This window comes from Pyricularia pennisetigena, assembly GCF_004337985.1.
Source record: "Pyricularia pennisetigena strain Br36 chromosome 4 map unlocalized Pyricularia_pennisetigena_Br36_Scf_6, whole genome shotgun sequence".
NCBI lineage: Eukaryota > Fungi > Ascomycota > Sordariomycetes > Magnaporthales > Pyriculariaceae > Pyricularia > Pyricularia pennisetigena.
Window position 1 is genome coordinate 1561740 of NW_021940918.1, and position 20226 is coordinate 1581965.

The 20226-nt window shown below is 52.1% G+C and overlaps 8 protein-coding genes across 8 annotated transcripts; 4 read left to right on the forward strand and 4 right to left on the reverse strand.

Annotated features, from left to right (window-relative positions):
- Positions 1-908: 908 nt before the first annotated feature.
- On the forward strand, positions 909-3497 carry PpBr36_06066 (uncharacterized protein; the record flags this gene model as incomplete). Its single annotated transcript, XM_029893213.1, has 4 exons — positions 909-1469; positions 1552-1581; positions 1651-1809; positions 1875-3497. The coding sequence occupies 4 exons, from the start codon at positions 909-911 to the stop codon at positions 3495-3497; spliced, it is 2373 nt and encodes a 790-aa protein (XP_029745710.1).
- Positions 3498-4446: 949 nt separating this feature from the next.
- PpBr36_06067 (uncharacterized protein) lies at positions 4447-6726 on the reverse strand (the record flags this gene model as incomplete). The annotated part of the gene is made up of 2 exons (XM_029893214.1): positions 4447-4632; positions 4720-6726. 2 exons carry the CDS (start codon positions 6724-6726, stop codon positions 4447-4449), a joined length of 2193 nt encoding a protein of 730 aa, XP_029745711.1.
- Positions 6727-8399: 1673 nt separating this feature from the next.
- Positions 8400-13767, forward strand: PpBr36_06068 (uncharacterized protein; the record flags this gene model as incomplete). Its single annotated transcript, XM_029893215.1, has 4 exons — positions 8400-9879; positions 9947-10301; positions 11089-12929; positions 12995-13767. 4 exons carry the CDS (start codon positions 8400-8402, stop codon positions 13765-13767), a joined length of 4449 nt encoding a protein of 1482 aa, XP_029745719.1.
- Positions 13768-14054: 287 nt separating this feature from the next.
- Positions 14055-14714, reverse strand: PpBr36_06069 (uncharacterized protein; the record flags this gene model as incomplete). Its single annotated transcript, XM_029893216.1, has 1 exon — positions 14055-14714. One exon carries the CDS (start codon positions 14712-14714, stop codon positions 14055-14057), a length of 660 nt encoding a protein of 219 aa, XP_029745720.1.
- PpBr36_06070 (uncharacterized protein) lies at positions 14088-14535 on the forward strand (the record flags this gene model as incomplete). Its single annotated transcript, XM_029893217.1, has 2 exons — positions 14088-14315; positions 14383-14535. 2 exons carry the CDS (start codon positions 14088-14090, stop codon positions 14533-14535), a joined length of 381 nt encoding a protein of 126 aa, XP_029745890.1.
- A 469-nt stretch (positions 14715-15183) lies between the features above and the next one.
- PpBr36_06071 (uncharacterized protein) lies at positions 15184-15855 on the reverse strand (the record flags this gene model as incomplete). The annotated part of the gene is made up of 3 exons (XM_029893218.1): positions 15184-15373; positions 15436-15505; positions 15723-15855. The coding sequence occupies 3 exons, from the start codon at positions 15853-15855 to the stop codon at positions 15184-15186; spliced, it is 393 nt and encodes a 130-aa protein (XP_029745889.1).
- A 744-nt stretch (positions 15856-16599) lies between these two features.
- PpBr36_06072 (uncharacterized protein) lies at positions 16600-17252 on the forward strand (the record flags this gene model as incomplete). Its single annotated transcript, XM_029893219.1, has 3 exons — positions 16600-16602; positions 16745-17060; positions 17128-17252. The coding sequence occupies 3 exons, from the start codon at positions 16600-16602 to the stop codon at positions 17250-17252; spliced, it is 444 nt and encodes a 147-aa protein (XP_029745892.1).
- Positions 17253-17528: 276 nt separating this feature from the next.
- On the reverse strand, positions 17529-19853 carry PpBr36_06073 (uncharacterized protein; the record flags this gene model as incomplete). Its single annotated transcript, XM_029893220.1, has 7 exons — positions 17529-17683; positions 17756-17858; positions 17951-18088; positions 18267-18282; positions 18451-18819; positions 18879-19157; positions 19408-19853. 7 exons carry the CDS (start codon positions 19851-19853, stop codon positions 17529-17531), a joined length of 1506 nt encoding a protein of 501 aa, XP_029745891.1.
- Positions 19854-20226: the final 373 nt, after the last annotated feature.

Consider the following 20226-nt stretch of genomic DNA (forward strand, 5'->3'; position numbering starts at 1 on the left):
CCACGTAAGTGTAGCTAAATCTATCGTTGGTGCTGCGATCAATCAAAACGAGTATCGGATGGAAAGTGCGCAGGAAAGTCCCCTGGAAGAAGGTCGCGTCGGGATAAAGCGCAACCATGGGCCTCCTCTACTTGGATTTTTAAAGTTGATTAGCAGGGTGGTCAAGGAGATTTCTGTAAAGGGAAACGTCATGCGAAGGAGGCCAAGTCACCCCGCTGCATTTGCATTGTTGAAGATGTGGCTTTGCGACCAATTGATATTAATAACAGGGATCCGATGAACGAGCACTGTTGGCGGCTTCTCCATCTGATTAGCCAAAAATGCCTGACGGCAGATCCTGGAGGGCCTTGTCGAATATGTTTCAGATGCCAAATCTGGAGATACTGGGATGGTTTGTATCAGTGAAAGCGGCAAAAAGTGTCGTCTTCATTCATGCTCGTCCGTCCCAGGTCCCTGAGGGAGGGACTGCACTGCCAACAATGAACATTGTGGTGATGTCTATAAGGCTGTCGTGATCCGCTTAGGTCGAATGTGCTTCATCTAGACTTTTTGACTCTTCTTTCCGACCATGTCTGCTGTGGTCTTGTCGGCTGTCATCCAAAATATTGTTTGCTGCCAAGATCACGAGTTAGGAAACAAGTAGCAGAAACAGAAATTTAAAGAGAAGACGCTGTTGATCTGCGGTCGATCTTCGCCTCAGCTTCCTTCGTCGATTTTTAAACCCTCCCCGCAAAAGCCGGCAGGAGAATTAGAAAGCCAGCCACCCGCCAGAGTGCCGCCTTCGGTGCAACCCAAGAAATAAATCCCAACTATCGATAACCCAATTAGTGCAGGCCAGGCCTGCGCCGGTGCACACACAGTGCAGTGCACATTCGATTGGGGTTACCACCATCCGATACCCCGCCAAAATGGACCACCAATACCCCCATGACGCAGGGAGCGTGCCCAGCAACCAAGAAGATTGGCCGTTGTTTACCAACGAGAATTCGAATTCGCACCACCCCGGCGGCCACACCGACAACAGCCTCAACCGGCCGCCTTCGCTATCTATTTCTTCAACAACCTCATCGTACGACTTTTCCGACAAAGATTCCGTGTTTGATTCCCAGCGTGCTTCTTTCATAAGCACCACCAGCAGCATTGATTCGTGCTCGATTGCCTGTGGATCACCACTTCCCAGGTCGAGAAGCAACGCCAAGCAACTCGCCCTCGCGAGACTCCAACGCTCCGGAAGCAACCCCACGGGCTTGAGCTCCAAGAAAGCCGATTCTCCTTCCCGTAAAAGATTCTACTCGTCCGGCTCCGCACAGGAGGCTCTTGCAGCGACCGAGCCCGCCGGTGGCGGCCTGACAAAGATGGAGGAAGATTGGGTATCAACACAGCAAAAGACATTTCAGAAATGGGCCAACAGCAAACTTGCTGAGAGATCACTAGAGACAAAAGACTTGGTTGAAGATTTGAAGGATGGCGTAAGTGCACTTGACTTGATGTCAGCGTCGAGGACAAAACCAAGCTAACGGAGTTGGATGTTTTTTTCTTTTTTTTTTCTAGGTCCTTTTGATTCATCTTCTGGAGTGCTTGGTAAGTTTTCAGTACTCTCATCTCTTTCGGAGAGATTCTAGCTAATCGACTCGGCAATGCTGTGCACAGGCTTCAGAGTCACTTGGGAGGTTCGCTTCCAAACCAAAACTGCCTGTCCAGCGGTACGAAAACGCCAATACTGCCCTGGGCTTCATTCAGTCCAGGGGCATCCGCCTGACCAATTGTGGTGCTGAGGATATTGTCAAGGGTAACCGGAAGATTGTCCTGGTAGGCCTGTTCCATCCCATGTTTGAAAAGCTGTCATCTGAAGCTGACATCTGTTTCGCGAGTAGGGTCTTATCTGGACGCTCATTTTAAGGTTTACCATTTCCGACATCAATGAGGAGGGCCTTACAGCGAAAGAGGGATTGCTCTTGTGGTGCCAACGGAAAACGGCCTGTTATGAGGAATGCGATGTGCGGGACTTCAGTGCAAGCTGGAACGATGGCCTCGCTTTCTGCGCCCTCCTCGACATCCATCGCCCGGACCTGATCGATTATGATGCCCTGGACAAGACAGACCACAAAGGCAACATGCAAATGGCTTTTGACATTGCTCACAAAGAAATCGGCATTCCCAAGCTCTTGGATGTCGAAGATGTTTGCGACGTCGCCAAGCCTGACGAGCGCAGTTTGATGACGTACATTGCATACTGGTTCCACGCCTTTTCGCAGATGGAGAAGGTCGAGAATGCAGGCCGCCGAGTCGAAAAGTTCGTCAACAACATGCAGGGCGCATGGGAGATGCAGAGTGCATACGAAAGGCGCATGGCTGCATTGCTTCAGGCCATCCGTGCCCAAGTCGAGGGCTGGCAGCAGGCAAAGTTTGAGGGGTCCTACACGGATGCTAAGGCGCAAGCTACCGATTTCGCCTCGTACAAGCGAGGCAAGAAGCGGGAATGGGTTGCAGAGAAGAGCGAGCTGGCGACATTGCTCGGAAACATCAAGACAAAACTAGGCACTTATAGGTTAAGGCCGTACGAGCCCCCAGCGGAACTGCGACTTGATGTTCTGGACGGCGAGTGGGCAAACCTAGCAGCCGCCGAGATGAAGCGCGGCCAGTTGATCAATGAGACCATCAGAGATATCAAGAACGCGCTGCGCAAGTCCTTTGCAGACAAGGCTAATGATTTTGCATTGGCACTCAACACCATCCAGCTGGCCATTTCCGGGCTGGAGGGTGATGTTGAAGACCAACTGCATCACGTTCGCAAGTTGAGCGAAAACCTACCACCTCTTGATGAGTACCTCAAAACTATTGGGGCCGTGGACGCCAAGTGTCAGGAGGCAAACATTGAGGAAAACGACTTTACAACTTATACCTATGACGAGCTCTGCTACGAGCTAGGACTTGTAAAGTCCTCTGTCGCAAAGAAGCTTGCATTCCTCGACAACCAAATGGTGGCACGGAACATGACAAATCTGACGCCTATTCAGCTCGAGGAGTTTGAGTCCGTGTTCCGCCATTTCGACCGTGACGATTCCAACAGCTTGGCGGAACTCGAGTTCGGCGCCGCACTGGCCTCGCTTGGTGTCGTCTTCTCAGAGGGAGAGATGCACGGATACTTTGTCGAAACAGCTAAGGGCCGCGACCGCATCACCTTTGAGCAATTCATTCGCTTCATGGTTGACGTGACGGAAGACCAGAACACTGCCGAACAGGTCTACCAATCGTTCCGCGAGGTGGCCGATGGCAAGCCATATGTCACGGAAATGGACCTTCGCCACAGTTTGGTGCCCGATGAGGTCATTGATAAGCTCATCGAAATCATCCCAGCGCACAACGGCCCCGATACTGCCCAAGATCGCGGAATGCCGCAGTACGACTACATTGCCTTTATGGACAAGTTCATCGGCAGTGACGCTGCTGCCAATGGTAGCAAAAGCCCCACAAAGGCCACGGTAAATGGGCATTAGAGTATTTCATTTCTTTTGGGATATCTGTGATCTTCCATTCTTTCTTTCCGCTCAAAAATTCTCTCCGTTTCCAGCAGTTCAGTGTAACGCACCATAGGATACCAGGACATTCACGACTCGATACCACCCAGTATATCTCACTAGCTTTATAGACCCTTTAACTTCTTTTCTACTCTTTAAGTTTCCTTTGTTGCATGTTGCATGGTGGATGGGCATGGGCTAGCTGGCTGACAATTGCTTATAAATATTTAAGCGTGCGCTCCTTGACGGCGTACAAAAATAGATAACAATCAAACATACTGCATCATAACTCCTCTGGGCTTTTGTCAGGCATGTGGAACACGATAATAAATAGCACACTCTATAGTGATGTTCGCGAGTTGCCAGGAACAAATCCTAGGCTCGAAAATGCAAGTCTCGAGGTGTATATATTCGAGATCTATGGTTCCACTTGGTCAAGGCATGCCGACGACATAAGCATACATGAAGGTGCCAGTTGCGGCTCTGTTTGCCCGTGTCGAGAAGACACAAATCCTGCCGCCAAACCAAAGGCAGTGTTTTACCTATGCATATAAAACACTCAGACCACGTCTCTTCTCACGGCTAGACCTGAATAAGTCATGCAGATTGGATGCTCAAGATGATATACCCCCAATTTCCCATGTCCTTTTTAATTCTTTTCTTTTCTATGACACAACCATTTGGGAGTAAAAACAAGACATTGTCAAGTTCGGAGCGTTGGTATGCCCCGGTCTGAGACGATAATATCTATACCCAAAAGATCGCAAAATAGCCATTCAAACAAAAAGAGCATAAGATCTGCGGTCAATTTTACATAAGTCACCCGCTCAGCTTATGGTGTGTTCAAGGACGACTCGCAAAAACATCGACATCCTTGCATGGGTTGAATTTCCGTAATGTTTGATCAGGACACGCGCATTCTGCCATATCACGTCTCTTTGAAGGCATCTCTGTCCTTGAGGGCAGCAGCCAGCCTGCGGTAGTCACGGAGCAGGTCCCCTATATCACCAAGCCTAAGCTCTGCGGCTGTGGACGTCTCCATGAACTTTTTGACTGGTGGGGCTATCTGCGCTACCTGTTTAGGAGGCAAGGCGGTTGCAATGTCGGGGAAGGCCTGAAGGGGGGCAATGTCAGCAGTGATTTTCAAAAGGAGTTTTGGTTATTTGTTATGGGAAACAAAATCAGAATCAAATCTACTTACTGAAGCAAGATCGCCACCCTCGGCTTTTGCCAGAGGCGCAGCAGGCGTGGAAGCTGTCCTACCGAAACCACGCATCATGCCAATACCTGACAGCCTCGACATTGGGTTCAGAGAGTTACCAAAGTTTCGTACCGAGTCGATAAGGGCTGGGTTGGAACCTGTTGATGGCGCAGGGGTTTGAGTGGCAGACTTGTCCTCTCCGGTCGCGAACAAGACCTTCCTCGAGCTGCTGCTTGCACTCCTGGCACTTCTCGTGCTGTCTACACTGCGGTCACGTGAAACTGCCTTCTTGCCCCCGATCAGACTGAGAACCTTGTCCTCCCTGCTGACAACCTGCGGACCCTGGCGGCTATCGCCGTCCTCATTGAGAGAGCCACTGGCAGACATATCATCGTCGGGTGGTGGTGTGCTGATAAGCTTCCGGGCGTCATCCAGCGTTCTTGGGACGACGTCTCCAGTCAACTTCCCGAGGAAGAAGTTGTAGCTGTCGCCAAGGGTGTTGGTGATATTTTTTATACCTTGATCGGCAGTGCTAAACACGGCGTCACTGGCCGCCCCGAATGCCTGAGCTGGAGTGTTGACCAGGTCACTGAGGCGCCGGTTCCTAAGCTGGGCCGCTGCAGTAGCCCGGAGGTTTGTCTGCGAGAGTGTCGGTTTCATGGACTCAGGCGCCGCATTTGCGGTCGCCGTATCCACAGCTTGAGTGGATGTCGATAAGCCGGGGGATGCGTATGCAGGAGGAAAGGTTTCTGCCCTAGGGGTAGTTGGCCTGCTGTTCTTTGAGGGCCCAGATGGAGCCTCATCAGGCCTCAAAGTCGACAGATCGACCGTCTCGAGAAAGCTAATGGCAGCTTCTAGATTTGTAAGGCAGTAGGCGGCCTCTCCTGTGAGCTTTGGTTCCCAACGAAATCGTTGAATAAAGTTGAGGTCGCTGATGACGTTGAGCCTTTCTGGGGACAGTGTGATTAGGGTATATATGAGCATCGGCATAATCTCGTCGGCAGACGAAGATGGGTGGAAGTGCGCCAGCGTATCCACGATGCTTTTGTGTGCTGCCTTGAGCCGGTTCAACTTCCCCAGAGGATACCTCGACTCATTCATAAGCTCCAGGTCACGCCTTGCTTGGTCCAACCACTTCCGAACCTCCTCCTGCCTTTCCACCCCAGCCTCGGGCGTTTGCACCTCACCGAGGTCAACCCCCAAGTCTGCCAGACCTATACCGACGACGGCGAGTGCTGCAGTTTTCGACCTAAGCTTGTCATCCGCGGCCTCGTCCTGCGTGGTTCGGTGTCTGTATATTCGAGGGTAGATGCCCTCACAAAGTCGCCTTTCCACAGCTTCCTCCAGAAGCCCTCGCTTCTGCTCCAATGCTTTCCTTGCTCTTTTTCTCTCAGCCAGCTCCTCAGCAGTAATCATTTGCTGTTCCCCCTCAGACTTGGATGCACCGGCAGCTTTGGCCTTGTCCTTGCCGCTTATCGAGGCCGCCTTGGCACGGAGTAGGCTTGCGGGGGAGGCACGTGCGGATGCGGAGCTTGAGGGGACTGGAGAGTGTTCTCGGGATTGCCGGGATAGCAAAGTCGATATGTGTGTGTTGATATGTGTGGCGGCCGTGTGGTAAAACTCCTGAAAGAGCCTGGCTAGATTGTCGATGTTCGGTGGAGTCGGATGGACTTTCGCCGACAGAGACTCGATAAAGCTGTCTGTCAAGCTTACCAGCTCGATGGGGAGGTCGTCCATATCAACCGACGCTCGTGGAGGTTCTGGCTGATCCTCGTCATCGTCGCCTGCGTGAGTCTCAAAGGCGTCGGCGGTACTTGTCCTCGGGGATGCTCCATTCTGGAAAGTACTTGCTCGCTGCGGGCGTTGTATCGTGATTGGGTCGGTGTCTGCTTTGCTTAATGTCTCATGTCGTGTGAATGATTTGACTGAACGAAGTGGATTCGTGTTCTTTGGCGGCGCTTCTTTTGAAGTGGGTGCCATGATGATATCAAATAAGCTGGATGTCATTTTGGTCAGTGGCAGTCATGGGTGATGGGAGTGCGCAATGTACAAAAGTAGCCAAGGTGTGATGATGATAATGGTGATGGAAGACTGAATGAAAAACACAACCAACTTGAATATATGACGGAAGCCAGCCACGGCAAACCCAAGCGGCTTGCAAACACATATAGTAAACAAGCTTACCTGGCCCAAAATGGCAATGTCGAAACAGTTTCCACGATTTGTATGAAAATAGGACAGTGGAGCTGAAGCCGTGCAGCAGGTTGTCTTGGTGTGACGCTTCGTAGTAAACATGTGAGCTCAGCACACCACTTTCAACGCGACCGCAGTTGGAGCCGCAGCAGGCAGTGCAGCAGGCTGACGCATGAGCGACAAGGATGGCGGGCAGTGAAACCACCCCAACCGATGTTACAGAGACCTTTTTTTCGAGCCTAAAAAAGAACACAAGACTGTCTCGAGTTGACAGTACAATACCTCTTTCTCGTATAATTTGTTTGACAACTCCTCTTTAAGCTCAGAATTACCCTCGTCATTAGCCCATTCAAGTCCTATACAAGTCAGCTTCTGGTTGATCACACGTTGATATGATATCGCCAATGTTTCCAGCGAATTTTACCACGTACTACTTATTGCCATCTCCACAGTGTGAGTCTCTTCAAACCAACTAACTTTCTTCCACAGAGGTACCTGAGACTGTATGTCATTGCCATCCCAAACTGCCAGCGGTTGGCCGGGTCCACATGGCAGCCCACCATCAGCCAGGCAGAGGTCCGCGCTAGGCCAGAGATGGCAGTACCGACACTACGCACAGGCTCTTATCGACTTGGCCCCGATCAAAACCAATGAATGGTAAAGGGACTCGACCTAACGCGATATCATCGAGACTACTGTAGTTTTAGAATATCAGCTCCATTCGACTCGACTCGACTCAATCCGACTCCAGTGCATGTATAAATGGAAAGAGGAATCTTGACAAACATAATTGCTAGACAAAGTGATTAATAGGACAAGTACCAATGAAGGGTCGGAAGAATATACCAGCACACTACTAAGACTTATCTATGTGCCTAGCCCTCCTACTTATGTCAAACATACAACGGTGCATGATTATTATATCGTGTATTAATTAGATCGGCACAGTATGCGATTTCACAGAGACTCGATGTTGGTCGTGAAATTGATAAGACTGGTCGAAACATGGTCAAGTGTTGGTGGTCAAGTGCCCCGCCAATTGGGTCACGTGGACAGAGTGGCGAGCTTACGCTGCTTTACTGGTCCGTTCCCGGCCGGGGCAGACCCACGTATCGGCTAGATTCCATGGGTCCATCCATGGGCATGCGGTCATACTGGGACATCATTGGCACGCGCCGTTGTCGTCGTAACTTCCGTGGGGGGAGTCAATACTCCGAACCGAGCTCTAGTTGTCTCAACCTTTTGCACATTACCTACTTCTGATGGCTATCTGATCGTTGTTAACGATTAATATACTCGTCAGTCAACATCTCTCTGCGGCTTAGCTTCCGGCCAAAGTTTTTCATTTACTTATTTTATTTTGGTTCCTCCCTCATTCCCCTTCTGCCTCTTGTTGGTTCGTTCGTCCTGTTCGTCCCAACGCGCTCAAACGCTGGTGATCTGCCGCGGTCCGGCGTGTTCTCAACCACACCACATCACAGCCGAACATGATTACCAGACGAAATTCCTCGAACAGGTGCACTTCTGCTGGCAGAATCACCGCGCAACTGCTTTTATCGTTTCTGGCCTTCTCTGTCGCCCCCACGGCTGCCAGCGCCCCGCACGACAACAACGCCCATGAGCAGTTTGTCCTTCCGCTACCACAGGCTCCGCTGGGGCCGCTGAAACCCGAACCACCCGCTCCGGCCGGGCATACATTTACACTCCGTCACATCTACCACCACGGCACACATAAGCATCCTCGGCTACACAGAAAACAGGATGTGCATCAACAAAAGGCCAGCATTTGGCTGTCCGCCGAGGATGGGTTTGACAAACATCCCTTGCCTGTGTTGACCGCCAGGAGTCGACCCGGAAATATAGAGAGGCTAGTGGACAGACGTCCGTCAGTCGTCGAGCCGATGGTGGCCCAGGCAAGGGAGAGGGGCTTTGTCTCAGTACTCTCTGCTGATGCGTGGACCGTCGATGCCGTGTCGACGCCGGATGTGACAGACAGAGACACGGTTGTCAACCTTGCATACATGGCGGCGAACGCCTATGTTGAGACTCCCGACCTTCCGGACTGGGAAGAAGTTGGAGAGTCATTCAACAGAAGCGCCGATTTTGGATGGGAGTCCGATGGATTGCGGGGGCACATATTTGCTGATGAGAACAACTCGACCATTGTCATCGGCCTTAAGGGTACGTCGCTGGCTGTTTTTGACGGCGAGGGCACGACGACCAACGATAAAGAGAACGACAACCTCTTCTTCAGCTGCTGCTGCGCCCAACAGGGGCAGTGGACGTGGCGTCAAGTCTGTGACTGTGCGACCTCGTCATATGCATGCAATGTTACCTGCGTGTCGCAGTCACTGCGGGAGGAAAATCGTTATTATATGGCAGCCCGCGAGCTATACTCGAACGTCACGGAGTTGTATCCAACCTCCAATATATGGTTGACTGGACACAGTTTAGGCGGGGCCGTCAGCTCGTTCCTGGGTCTCACCTACGGTCTCCCAGCCGTCACGTTCCAGGCCGTTCCGGAGGCGCTTGCAGCGGGTAGGCTTGGTCTTCCAGTACCTCCATCTGGAAATCCTGAGCTTCCACAGACCAGGGAGAATACCGGCGTCTATCATTTTGGACACACTGCCGATCCTATCTATGTGGGCACCTGTAATGGCGCAACCGCATCCTGCTCATACGCCGGCTACGCATTAGAAACCAAGTGCCACGCTGGGCATGAGTGCATATACGATGTTGTAGCAGATAAGGGCTGGCGAGTTGGCGTTGGGACACACAAAATCCGCACAGTCATCAACGATGTCTTGCTTAAGTACGACGAAGTGCCCGAGTGCAAGCTCACACCAAAGTGTCGAGACTGTGAGCTCTGGAAGATGTACGAAAGCAACGGAACGGAGAGCACAACCACATCAAGCTCATCAACAACTTCAAAGACGATGACTCGGACTGAGACGTGCAAGACTCCAGGTAAGCTTATTTTTGGCTATCTACTTGATCTAAAGAATGTAACCACTAACCATCGACACTACAACAGGCTGGTGGGGTTGCTTGGATGAAACGACGACGACGACATCGACGACGATGACAACGACAACCTCATGCACCACAACAACTTCAACAACCTCGACGTGCAAGACCCCGGGATGGTTTGGCTGCAAGGACAAGACAACGTCTGCTACAACCACAAGCACCAGCAGCATACCCACAGCCACTACCACGTGCGAGACTCCGGGCAAATTCTGGGGATGCAACGATAAGACAACAACGACGGAAGCCAGCCATACGCCGACTCCTACTCCTACACAACATCCTATCACTGCGCCGCCGCAAGGACCACCAGCGGCAACTTCTACGCCAAGCTCGGAGCCGATTTTTCCCACCAAGCGCAAGTGTGTGCGTCGGAACTTCTTGGGATTCTGCAAGGAATGGGAGAAGGTGTGTGAAAAGGGGATGGGGGAATTATAACGAGCAAAGATCACAAAGTTTGAATCTCATAGATTGTTGTACTTTAATCATTTGCATTTAGGACTGGGTTTGGAGGGTGTTTATTGGTATTTGATTAAGATGTATCTACCTGTTTGGACTGAGATCATTTTATGTTACAGCGTTTAGTCTGGTTTCTCGCCTCTGGGTTGGTTGCCCGCAAAAGTAGGTTGAATAATGTATGCAGTACATATTGAAACTGTTTGAATTTCGATGGCAGGAAGTACGTTTGACAGCAGCAATAGAGCTTGATACATCGAGATGGAGTATTTAGATGAACAAAGCCACAGGGAAGGGAAAGATGAGTCTAGGTAAAATGGGTAGATATTAGGACGCTGCATCACGTCGAACTTGCAAGTTGCAAGCTTCTCCTCCTGTTGAATCCGGACCATTCCCTTGCAAGCCTTGCTACATTACAAGCCGTTATCAAAGCCCGGCAGGTGGGGCTGGCAGCCTGCCCAAGCTTGCGCTCTCTCCCGCAATAGTGTTGCATTCACTGTCAAGTGGTGGGCGGGTCTGGTGGGGCCTCCACGCGCGCCGCGTCTTGACTGCAAACTAAGCAGGTTGAATATTTTGACAGTTTCATATTCCAGGCACCTCAACAGGCGCCAAGCCATGACCAAAATGACGAACATAAACTGAACCCAACCACGTTGGAACTACATCCCCGAGACTGTTTTCTTCAGAATATAGCTGTGGAATTTTTGGCCTGGTGAACATGGCTACGGACCTCGAAGTCCCCACCGAGGCGCCACCGCGGCATGCATCACCCTCCGACAGCGACAGCAGCGATGACCATGACGCGGACGACAGTGGAGGCGGTGCATCGGCTGCCGACTCGCCGGTGGAATGGCTGGCCACTGGCCGAGCACGCAGGTCCACGGCCGGCAACCGCATGAAAAGCATGATCGCACAGGAGGCGGCAGCAGCCGGCGTGGGTGGCGACGAGGGCGACTCGGACCTCGAGCTCCTGTTTGCCGAAGCGGACGATGACGAGGGCTTCAGCGACAACGCCGAACGGGACGACGGCTCTGATGCACAGATGGACTCGAGCTCGGACGATGACGACGATGCCAAGGAGGGTGACGACGAGCTCGAGGGGGAGAAGGAGCTGGAGAGGATCGCAAAGGAGAAGCGCGCGGCTGCGAAGAAGCGAAAGGCACAGCAGGCAATACCGGCAAAGTTTCGCAAGCGTGTGCGCATAGAAAGCACCCCGTCGACACGGGCCGGGTCTGAGCAGGCGGCACAGTCGTCATCACATCATCTGCCTAGGCGGCAGGTTGTCCCTGCGCCTCCTCCGCGGCCCAAGAAGAAGAGCGAGCGGACGAGCTGGCTTCCAAGTGCATCGGATATGCCAACGCGAGCATCGGAGCGGTCGACGACACGGATGAGCAAGGAGCAGCTGCACCAGCAAATGGTGGAGCGAGAAGTCAGGCGGAAGAAGCAGCTAGAGCAGCAGGAGAAAAAGGCGAAGCGGCTCGAGTTGCTGAAGAAGCCGCCTATGACACAGGCCGATAGGCTACGCGAGGCGGAGCTGGTGGAGAAGCGCAACTCGAAGAGTCTTAACAGATGGGAAGAGGCCGAGAAGCAGAGAGAGGAGGAGCGGGAGCGCAAGTTGGCTGCGTTATACAATCGCACCTTGGAGGGCCCTGTTGTCACGTTCTGGACCGGCATCATGGAGCTTAGCGAGGGACAGATGAAAAACGTGGGAAGGATGGTTGCAATGGAGGAGAAGGCACCACGGAGAAAGAAGCAGCCTGCCGCCACAGCCCCGGCCGCAAGTATATCCACATCCACGGAGAAAGATCCGGCTGCTGCGCCCAGTACCGCAGTGTCTGCAGCCACCGCCACTGAGGTTGCCGCCGACCAGCAGATGAAAGATGCACCCCCGGTGGCGACCGAGCAGACTGAATCCGCCGAAAAACCGATCGCAACGCCAGCGTTGGCGGCTCCTGTTTTCCACCAAGCTGTTTTTCAACCGATTGACCTTCCAACAGAAAAGGTACCTGCAGAGGCTACAACAACTACCCTCCCAAGTAGCGTGCTAGCTCCTCCTGTGAGCATGATGGCGCCTCCAATGGGTGCTGTTAAAGGTCCAATGCAGATGCCGGGTCTATCGACTAATTCAGGGGGCGTGTCGAACGTCCTCGCTCCTCCAAATTCCTCGCAAGGAGAATCATCTCTGGTGCCTCCTACCTTACCTCCTCCAACCTCAACTACTGCGGTCACAGAACCCGTGCCCAAAAAGACAGAAACTACAATTATACACCCACAAACAACGCAGCCGCCACCCCAATTACCCCCAAAATCTTCCTCGCAGGCCCCAAAGACAATATCCACCCAAAAGGCGGAACAAGATCCGTCACCAACCAAGGATCAAGATCCAACTGTGGCCAAAACGGAACCGGAGTCAAGTGTGAATGGGAGGGTTACCCGGAGCTGCATTGTACTGCAGAACTTTGACGAAGAAGCAATCAAGGATAAGACGGTGCAAACTCAAATTCTATTCGGGCGGAAGTTTACCAAGCTTGCCAGTAAGTCACACACTGTATACTGCTGACCATTTCCTTTAATACTAACATAAATGGTTGCTTGACAGAGCCTGGTCATGCTCCTCACTGCGTTATCACGAACCATTTGGCAAAGTACAGGGATCCCAAGACGGGCCTGCCATTCGCCAACATGAATGCGTACAAGGCGATCCGTCGGTTGACAGAAGGCAACTACAAGTGGAGTAGCATTCTGGGGACGTGGGTCGGTACCGGGGAACTTGCCGCAAAAGGCGTGCCGAACCGCTTTCTTCACGGCGGACCAAAAGAAGAGAGCCCACCGCCCCCCACCCCTGAAGCCCAAACTGCCAGCAGCTTGCCAGCCGTGCCACCCCATCCTGCAGAACCCAAAGTATTGCCCGCCACTCCCGCACAAGCAGCTAAGGAAGCCCCAAATATACCATCTGCCCATGGGTCAGTACCAGGGGCGATACCTGCACAGGCCCCTGTGACTTCCGTTGTCAACCACTCATCTTCGAGTGGTAATGTAGCTACAACAAGCATAGGTACTTCTCATATGGGTGTCGATACTCAAACTGTACCTCCTCTGCGGCCCGTCTTGTCGACGCCAACGACGAAGGTCAATACATCGACTGCGAAGGCTCCGCCAAAAATCACTCCTCAACCTGGACCGGCTACTAGTGTATCTTTGCCCACGCCAGCACCAAAGCCTCAGCTTACATCAATACCAAATGCCACCGCAACACCACCCTCTATGCTTACGAATCCAGTCCCGAAACAACCTGAGCCAAGCCCAATACCGATATCCACTGCTCCCGCTCCAGCGACCGGCTCAGATGTAGTGTCTTCTGGTCAATCTTGATGACAACGGGAGTGATGATGAACTTGGGCGAGCCGTCTACTACTTTTGCGCCAGCGAAGACTAGTGCTAGTCTCTAGGTATCCATCATTCTCTGCAAAGGGAATCATTTCGATTCCAGACCAACATGCTTGGACTACAAATAGATTAGCAAATACCCAGCGCTGTTAAGAGACCCTGAACGGGCTTCTCTCCTCTGTAACCCTAAACTGATTAGCCTGGCGTCGTCACGTACAATATACAGGGATGGTCTTGCCGGTCTCGAGAAGAGAGCAAAGAAAAAGGCGTGTTCAATGCGGAGCATCATTTTTCAGATCCGTCACATGCAGCTCAACCAGGGGAAGCTGAGAATTGTGTTCCCTATCCGCCATGACGATGGTGTCTTTGAGGCGCCAACCAACCCACTGCCCAGGGCCATCTTCTCCATGGCACGCCAGCTGCTGCTGCGAGGTGACCTCGCAGTTGTAGTATTCCCGCCCGATTCCATCGTCGATAAAGCGAGCCCTGTTGAAGCCGAGCTTGTCCGTCGCGGCTCCCTTCTGGAAGAAGGCGTAAAGCCTGCTCCTGCCGTCCTCCGACACGAGATATAACCTTTTGGTCCCCCGCTCCAGGTAAAAGGTGTCGCTGGCGGCGTTGCACCCGGATCCCGGCCCGACGGTGCGCGTTGCGCCGCCGTCCGCAGTCGTGCTGGCCCCGGTCTCGTTCGCCTTTAGGGGCAGGACCGCGGCGGGAGGCTCGGCCGACAGGGCAGGAGAGATCATCTCCAAATGAAATGACACGTCCGGGACTCGCAGGGGCAGTGGCACGTTGCGAGCTTCGCTGCCGCTGATTCGGACGCGTGCCAGGTCTTGGACCTGTCGGCCTTCCGTGGTGGACGAGTCTGAAGCTGAGTAGGGAGCAGCAGCCACTGATGAGATTGCCAGACTGATAAAAAGCAGGGCCAGCAACATTTTTGGGCGTTTGCGAGAACTGAGTGTTAGCTTAGGGAGCTAGTTACAGAGTTCTTCGACGCAGCCTGTAGCTATAACTTCTGGCTTGGTCTCTGAAATCCCTGAAATCTCAAAATGGGCCTGGGCTGCGGTACATATATCCTGTAAGCACAAGGGCAGCTATCCAAAGCTTTGAACTTAATATCACGCACACAGTGAGGGGGAAACATCCTTAGCCACTTTTAATCGAGATCTGGGGCAGCATATACTTTGCACTAGGCTCAAAAAGAAACAGGGATACATTCACTCAAAAGCACGTGATTCAAAGCAGTGACTTTTCATTATTTGACGGGATCTGGCCTCGCCTGGTTTGACTCGCCGAGCAGTTTTCATGGTTGAATTCGTGGTATTCATGACTTTTAGCCCAACTGCCTCCGATTGCCCACCTGAACCCCTGAACGCCGGTACCATGCTCAAGTTGCCAAATCGCCTAGTAGAAAAAGCCAATGATCTTGCCAGCGACGTGCTTGCGCCTGGCCTCCTCGTGGTCCATGATACCAGCCGAGGTGGTAAGGATGACATAGCCGAACTGACGGGCGGGCAGCAGCTTGACGACCCACTTCTCAAGGTCGGCAAGGCGGACGTTGTACCTGGGGGAGATGACACCAGTCTTGTTGAGACTAAGACAACAAAGTTGTTAGTTGCAGTTACAGAGCAGAGCCTCAGGTAGATTGCGACATACCGGCCGTTCAGCTGAACAACGATCTTGCCGGAGCGGTGGTCGTCGAGCTCTTCAAACTCGCCAATGTAACCTGGAAGCAAGTGAAACTTGTTAGTATGTTGCGAAAGACTAAACGCTGTACTTCATTGAGTGTTTCCGAGAACGTGTAAGATTCCCTCGCAAAATTTATCTATCGGCAACTTAAAAGACTCGGGTCGTTGGTGATTGAGACCATCGTCCAGTTATCATGCCGAATGGGGTAGGAGAACAGGCCTGAAGCCGGAGAAAAACACAAAAGTGAAACATACCGTGCTTCTGCATGACGCTCAGGAACTTGGTGATGACCTTGGAGCTGGGCCTGATAAGGACCTGGCGCTTGCCGGCCTTCTCGGCGTTGTTGATGCTCTTCAAGGCATCGTTCAGGACGGAGGTGCGGACCATTTTGGCGGTTGTTTATGGGTTGTGCGGAGATTCTCAAATCGCGAGATGGGAAATGAGGTATCTGCCGTATCCATCGTGGAAATGTTAGCCATCTAGAGGCTTTCGAGCCATGGAGAGTGCCCTGTTTGACAAGATCTTTGTCTGCGAGGGTTCTGCCTGCTCGTTTCCGAAGGAGAGATGCGTATCACGGCCGCATGTCGGGCCTAGACCACAAATCGATCGCCCGTCGTTGCTCATCCTCCCGTCCTCCTCTGGTCGTAGCGTCCGGGGTCCATAGAGATTCGGGGATGCGGGCGACGACAAGACGGCCGTGATTGCTCTCTCCAGCCTCCGCGACGGGCAAATCCTGCAATCAAATTTTCAAGTCATTTTGCGCGATATTTGAAATATCACATACCTCGGTAAGTGTCCTTGGACGATGGATGTGAGCTGATACAACAAGGAAGGTAGTTTTGTTCAGGATCAAAATGCAAAATTAACGGGAGTCAAGTTTTTGTCTTTGCTTGGGTGGGCTGGGCAAATTTTCGACTCCACTCTAGGGCACACACTTGGGCAGGCATGGCCATTATTTGAATGACTAAGCCTTAGAGGGGCCTTGCATTTTCCCCATCCCACAACCCACCCACCAAAAGTTCGTCGCGATCTCCCAAGGATCTCAACTGCTCGCTACTTTTCCCCAACACCACAAACAATTATCTTACGAATCTCTTCGAGGACGTACGACACCGAAAAAGAACCACCAAGATGGTACGCCGGAATCCCTTGCGATCATGAACCTCCGCCTTCTGCCGAATCGGCTCGGGCCATAGCTTGGCAGCGGCTCTAGGAAACCCTCAAAGTTGAGAGCTGGACACCAAGCTAACATGTAGCCTTTTTGTTTCATACACAGTCGGACGTAGAAGAGAACAACGCCCCCGAGGTTGCCGAGGAAGTCGAAGTCTCCGCAGATGCCTCCAAGGGCTCCATGTCCGTTCTGGACGCCCTCAAGGGTGTTCTGAAGCTCGCGCTCATGCACGATGGTCTCGCCCGCGGTCTCCGTGAGGCTTCCAAGGCCCTCGACCGTCGCCAGGCCCACATGTGTGTCCTGAACGAGGCCTGCGAGGAGGAGGCTTACAAGAAGCTCGTCATTGCCCTGTGCTCCGAGCACAAGATCCCCTTGATCAAGGTGCCCGACGGAAAGCAGCTCGGCGAGTGGGCTGGTCTCTGTAAGTTGCAATTGTGGAGTCTCGTGGCCGAAATAGTGAAACTTGGCTAACAAATGAACTCAAACAGGCGTTCTTGACCGTGAGGGCAACGCCCGCAAGGTCGTCAACTGCTCCTGTGTCGTTGTTAAGGACTGGGGTGAGGAGTCGCAGGAGCGCAGCGTCATCCTCAACTACTTCCAGACCGAGCAATAAGCTACGAATCACGAAAATGGGAACTTTGTCTTTTTGATATCCTACATGGGGCGTTCACGATACCGGGAGTCACGGAGGGCATGGGTCTTTTTCGAGACGGACGCCGGGTCGGATGTACTCTAGCTTCTCCACGCTGGCATTGGAACTCGGTCGGAAGGGTTTTAAAAAAGGCGAAATACCGTTCATTCGGACCTGGGAATAAAAAAAAAAGCAATAACAAAAGTTGATGACTTGAACATTTGCGTGTTGCATCTACTTGCGACAACTATCGTGATACTATTTCCTGCCTTCAACCATGATTATGTGATAACCAAACCCTGTCTTTGCCTCGCCAATCTTTGGGTTTGATGTTGTGCTTGGCTCAAGTGCATACGCCACTGCCTCGAACTCAGCCTTCAAAGTTCCTTTGGCTTTCCAGCCCAGAGCGCCGCCTTTTAACGTATCCACCGCTGTCAGTATATCGTGATGTTATTCCACGTGACTTGTACATCCTGTCTCCTTACCTTGCCTGCCCTTGTCTTCAGAATACTCCCTGGCTACGTCGTCGAACTTGGCGCCATCCCGAATTTTCTGAAGGGCTTCTTCCTTCTTACTGTGTTTCTCACACTAAGGAACAAATTTTCATTAATGGTTATGCCCCCTGAGAGTCCTACGAGGGATTCATGTAAAGGCTGTATAAGGCCTAGGTATGTACATACAAGGATGTGTCGCACGTTTATTTGCTGCGCTGCCTTGACCTTTTTCTCCTCCTTTGCACCCGCGTCTTTGCCGCCTTGCCCCTTTTTATCAGCGGGCTTTTTGTCGTTCGTCTTCTTGGCCATGATCGATTCGACACTCTGGGCTATGATATGGAGTGGTCGATACTGCTAATCTGCTAGGTAGTAATTTTGATAGGTAGTATGTAGTTCAAGTAAGGTAGAGGTAACGTTGGCCCAGCTCCTGGTTCACTTGGTGCCCCTCTACAAAACTCGGCCCCGCCTTCTCAATAGGCCACTCTACTGCCAATAAGCAGACCCTAACCCTAAAAGCACTGCTGCACCACTTCCATGTACATATACATCCCAACTCCTTGCCTATTTGCCTCAGCCAACCATCATGCCGCGTTTAGGTATGTGTGTCTTATAGACATGAGGACTAAGACTCTCCACTGGAAGCCACAGTCCCTGGTCAAAGGACGACCACACGGTCATAGCTTTACCTGAGACTCAGCGCAGTCCTCCGACCTTGTCTCATGGTCTGTCCCTGTTTGAATTTCTCATCGGTCGACGGGGTTTGAAAGTGTTGGTAGCCAATTTTGAGACCAACAGACACCAGCCATTGTTCATGCTCAAGCTTATCTCTCATCTTTCTGTTCTTCCATGCCAGAAAGTTCATGTGGCCCCTCGAAGACTTAAGCCTGTCTGCTTCAAAACTCTCGTACACCTTCCAGTCGTCCAGCTGTGAAGGTTTGGGGATGCTCCGGAGTTCCTCCAAAGGCATCTGTTCTGGCACCCGCTCGAGGACTAGCGCCAGACGGTAGATCTCGGTGTCCTCGTCCAGCTTCTGTCCGTACTGCACAATTTTGTATCTAGACTCCATACGTTAGCAGGATTCTTCATCATAGTCCCTGGGCAAGATTTTACGCACAGCCCATCATATCGCAGTCCTGCTACAGGAGCGAGAGCGCTCCGCAGTTGGCAGCCGCGCAGGATTCGAATCTGTTGGCCAACCTGCGTCATCAAGGTAAAATGCATGTCTGACGCCTGAAAGCTCTCTCTCTGATAGACGGAGTGTCCATTCCGGAGCCTCCGTTCTCTGCCAGACAGGAGTGGCAGCACAGTAATTCCATATTGGCCTTTGGTGGGGATCGGGGCCGTGGTTCCCACGATACCGTCACGGTGAGCGCAGACAATATTTAACCACCACCTAGAAATGGGTTAGAAAGTCTCTTTTTATGCAGTACAGACGGCTTGATTCAAACACGTGATCCACTCACTGGCCCGGTGTGAATTGTTTGTTCCCCTCCATCTCGGAGGGCATCCGAGCAACCTCTTCAGTTCTCTAGAGCGAAGGGCTTTCAACAGCGCCGGTCATTGTAGGGCCAGTGAAGGCGAGTGCCCGCATATGGGCACTATTTAGGAACTTGTGATGCCTGACTCGATCCAGGGAAACGTACATCTCCCTGAAGCGTCTTGTCCATTGGCGTTGCAAGGAGCTGGCCGCCGTCCTTGCCGCCACAAGATTAACAGGCACCGGTGGTGCGGGCTGATTGTAGGGGTCAACGAGATCTTCGATAAGCTTGTCAAGCCGCGCATCCCGAACAGCGTCAATGTCAATGAGCTGTTCCGCTGCACCATGCGCCTCCATTCCGAGTAAAGCATTGAGAATAGCTAGGAGCTCACCCTCCCGTGGGCCCATAGATTTGTGCTCCACAAGAAACGCACGAACAGAATCAGTCAGCTTTAGCAAGGCCGGAGCCGTCCAGAAAGTGTCGTTGACTTGTATACCGTCTTGGTGTGTGATATGCTTGGACTCGCGATGCAAGCCATCCTGCCCTTCGCTGAAAGCCGTCAGTCTTCTTGCATGGGCAGACTGGGCGTAACCACTAGAGCTACGAGGCATTCTGGAGAACGTCATCCACAGCAACTGCACTTATAGGAGGTGATTTTCGACGCCTGCTCGTATCTAAGGGAGTGAGAGTTAAGGACTAGAGATGTGTTGATGCTAAAAGAATGTACATGCAGCACAGCAGAAAGCAGGTGCTTTTAACATCACTGAACATCAGGGCTGCACTTTCAAACAGCCACAAATAATCAGGAAATGTGAGCAAGGTATTCAAGCCTAAGGGTTGCTTAAATGTATCCGTTGTTGATTGAATTGAGTAACATAATATTGTTCACAAAAACAATTGAGGTAGGTGAGAGGGCTCAGCAATTCCAGTCTTCGCCTTCTGTGCCTAATTGCATAGAGGGTAGGTCTGACTGGATTGGTAGAG